The 2,522-nt window shown below is 38.0% G+C and overlaps 1 protein-coding gene across 4 annotated transcripts in view; it reads right to left on the bottom strand.

The window, feature by feature from the left end:
• Positions 1-959: 959 nt before the first annotated feature.
• LOC135583606 (nuclear matrix constituent protein 1-like) overlaps positions 960-2,522 on the bottom strand; it is a 10,476-nt gene continuing 8,913 nt past the window's right edge. For 2 of the 4 annotated variants that reach the window (XM_065079318.1, XM_065079319.1), the window contains 3 exons: positions 2,320-2,522; positions 1,797-2,040; positions 960-1,341 (listed from right to left, as the gene is read on the bottom strand). The exon at positions 2,320-2,522 is cut by the window's right edge and continues 1,875 nt beyond it. In XM_065079318.1, coding sequence (XP_064935390.1) covers positions 1,141-1,341; positions 1,797-2,040; positions 2,320-2,522 — 648 coding nt within the window. In that variant the 3' untranslated portion in view covers positions 960-1,140. Of the gene's footprint in view, positions 1,342-1,796; positions 2,041-2,319 lie in introns of those variants that run through there. The other 2 variants (XM_065079320.1, XM_009414914.3) reach the window with 2 other exon arrangements.

Here is a 2,522-nt window from a genome sequence, read left to right as displayed (position 1 = left end):
TTAGGTTTGATTTTACTCCACCAGCGTCGGACATTGGGATCATATCATGCCTATTTCCAAGCGAATCAGATCCGTCGTTTGCCAAATTTCGGACAAGATTAAGAAGATGCTACAAACAAGAATAAAACATTTTTAGAGGGCATAACTGTTACTACATGTCAAACACACAAAAAACTAAAAAAAGGGTTGGATAGAAACGAACGAGTTGAATTGGAAGATGCAAGTTCTTGTGTGTCTTCTTAAATAGGGAAAAGAACAGGAAAAGCCTGGTGAAAATTCGAGACAATTCTGGACAAATGTGGAAGATCAAGATAAAAGATGCAAGCTGTTCAACCATCTTAATGAAAACCTCGGAATCCAATGCAACCTTGGTCCACAATAAGCTCATGGCTCGCAATTTTCTTTTATTTATTTATTTTTTTCACTGGTTATAGATCGACTTCTTTTGGAAGTTGCTTCAATCCCCAGGAGACCAAGCATATGTACACTCAAACCTATAATTCAAATGAAATCTCCAGATTTGTTTTTAAACTTCCACCTGACTATATCCGCACCACCGGATTCGCCGTTACATAAGATCCCTAAAATCTTTTTTTTGAATATTTGCAACGCAGCTGAAGATAAATAGGTGCCAAATATGTGCCCGCTGTTAGAAAATTAACTCAAAGTGATAGGGCCTCAACTAATGGAATAGATAACAGAAGAAAACATAAGATTAAAGTCGGTCCATTCTCTCAGCCTCACCCGTAAAATCTAATATATTTTGACTTCAAATCTAATAACACTCTATCCTCCAATCTTAATAAGACTCGATTGATCTTCGAACACAATTATAAATATAAAAAAAAAATCAAATAAAATTAAATCTAAAGTTCCAATATACTTTCCTAATATAAGTATAACTAATATTAAATAACATAAAAAGGCAATTCGTGACACTAGAACAACCCGTGTTCCTGTAGCTGGAAAGCATGCATTAGTTGCTTCGAATAATTAAGGACCTGCCTATGGTGATACTAAATCATACAAGGACAAGTTAACCAACAACCACTCGATTTGTCCCCCAAGAGCATACAAATTGGACTTCTCAAAGCCAATCCTACACATTCAGAGTTCACGAGAAATGGCAATATGGAGACATCATGTGGTGAAGAATGTCCATAGCTTCTTCCCAATGGAGGCATTGTGTTGGTCGTATTCCTCTTCATCCTCATCATCTTCACTACAGCCACCATTTGAAGGAGTTGCGGGATCAGTTCCCGTAGCTGCATCATCCACAACAAACCCATCTTCACTCTGATCACTGTGCTCAACCGATTTAACATCGTCATTACTCTCTGCCTGAACACATCAGACATATCAAAGTTAGGCCTGATGAAACCTATCTACTAGTGAAAAAAACAGAGAAACCTCTCCAAGACAAAGTATACCCTGTCGTGAGCATATCCTAGTTGACCAAAGCACGGCCATTCTTTCAGCATTATATGTCATACAAGCTATTAAAAAAGAAAAGAAAAATGCTTTCAGATATTGGAAGTATCCACTTGGAATAGTGAGACTTCCAACAAACTGAGGTTTACTGAAATATGTGGCAGCAGCTGGTTTGCAAAATAGATTGCATATATCTGTAATAAAAGACGAGAGTTTCATGAAGTTTTTTTGACAACTCTATTGTAATCTATCACATGATGAACTCATTCTTGAAAGAAGCAATGGAGGTAAAACCAAGAAGATGCAGAACATTTCCAGCCCAAACGATTTGATTCCTAATGCAATATCCAAGGCCTTCAACTTACTTGAACAATCTTGTTGGGGAATATCTCATGAACTTCTGTGGTACTTTCAACAGCTGTCTTTTGAAGCATGTTTGATGCTTTCTTGCTATCAACATCTGACACAGGTTCAACAACTGGTCTAGCGGATCCTTCTTCACCACCACTTTGCATTGGTATCTCATTTCCAGTTGAGTCTTCATGACCGCCTGCCTTAGGTCCTTTAGTTGGCTCGAATATTGTTTGAGCTGCGGTAGTCACAGCTGCACTGAATGATAACCAGAGAGAAACTCGAAAAAATGACTGCATTGTTTTTAATACTGCCATGGTTCTAATGTTAAAAAAGAATTCTGAAAATACCATGTTAGAAGTATAAGCAATAGCAAGGAGAGGGACTTCTAAGCACACTTATCATACTTGTGATAAGAAATAAACAACTTATAATTAGAAATGAGACTTAAGTAGTTTGAAACCATAATCATACTCGACGATACCACCTATTCATGAAATTCAAACTTGAGCAAAGCTTCTTCTGGACAAGACTTACATTGCTGAGTGTCTAAAATTGTAGCGCTTCTCCCCAGGAATCTGTGCTGCAGGAGCTAAAATCTGTCTCTTTTTGTAACGCCCTCCAAGTGAAATGCTCTCAGAATGTGCCTCACTGTCCCCAAGATTCAGATCACTAGTTGTCATTCCAGATATTTGGGCAACACACCGCTTCTGCCCTGCACTTGTCGTTGAATTAGCAAG

Source organism: Musa acuminata, chromosome BXJ1-8, assembly GCF_036884655.1.
Source record: "Musa acuminata AAA Group cultivar baxijiao chromosome BXJ1-8, Cavendish_Baxijiao_AAA, whole genome shotgun sequence".
Taxonomy (NCBI): Eukaryota; Viridiplantae; Streptophyta; class Magnoliopsida; order Zingiberales; family Musaceae; genus Musa; species Musa acuminata.
Note: the sequence above shows the minus strand (reverse complement) of the source record. Positions and strands in the feature narration are given on the sequence as shown.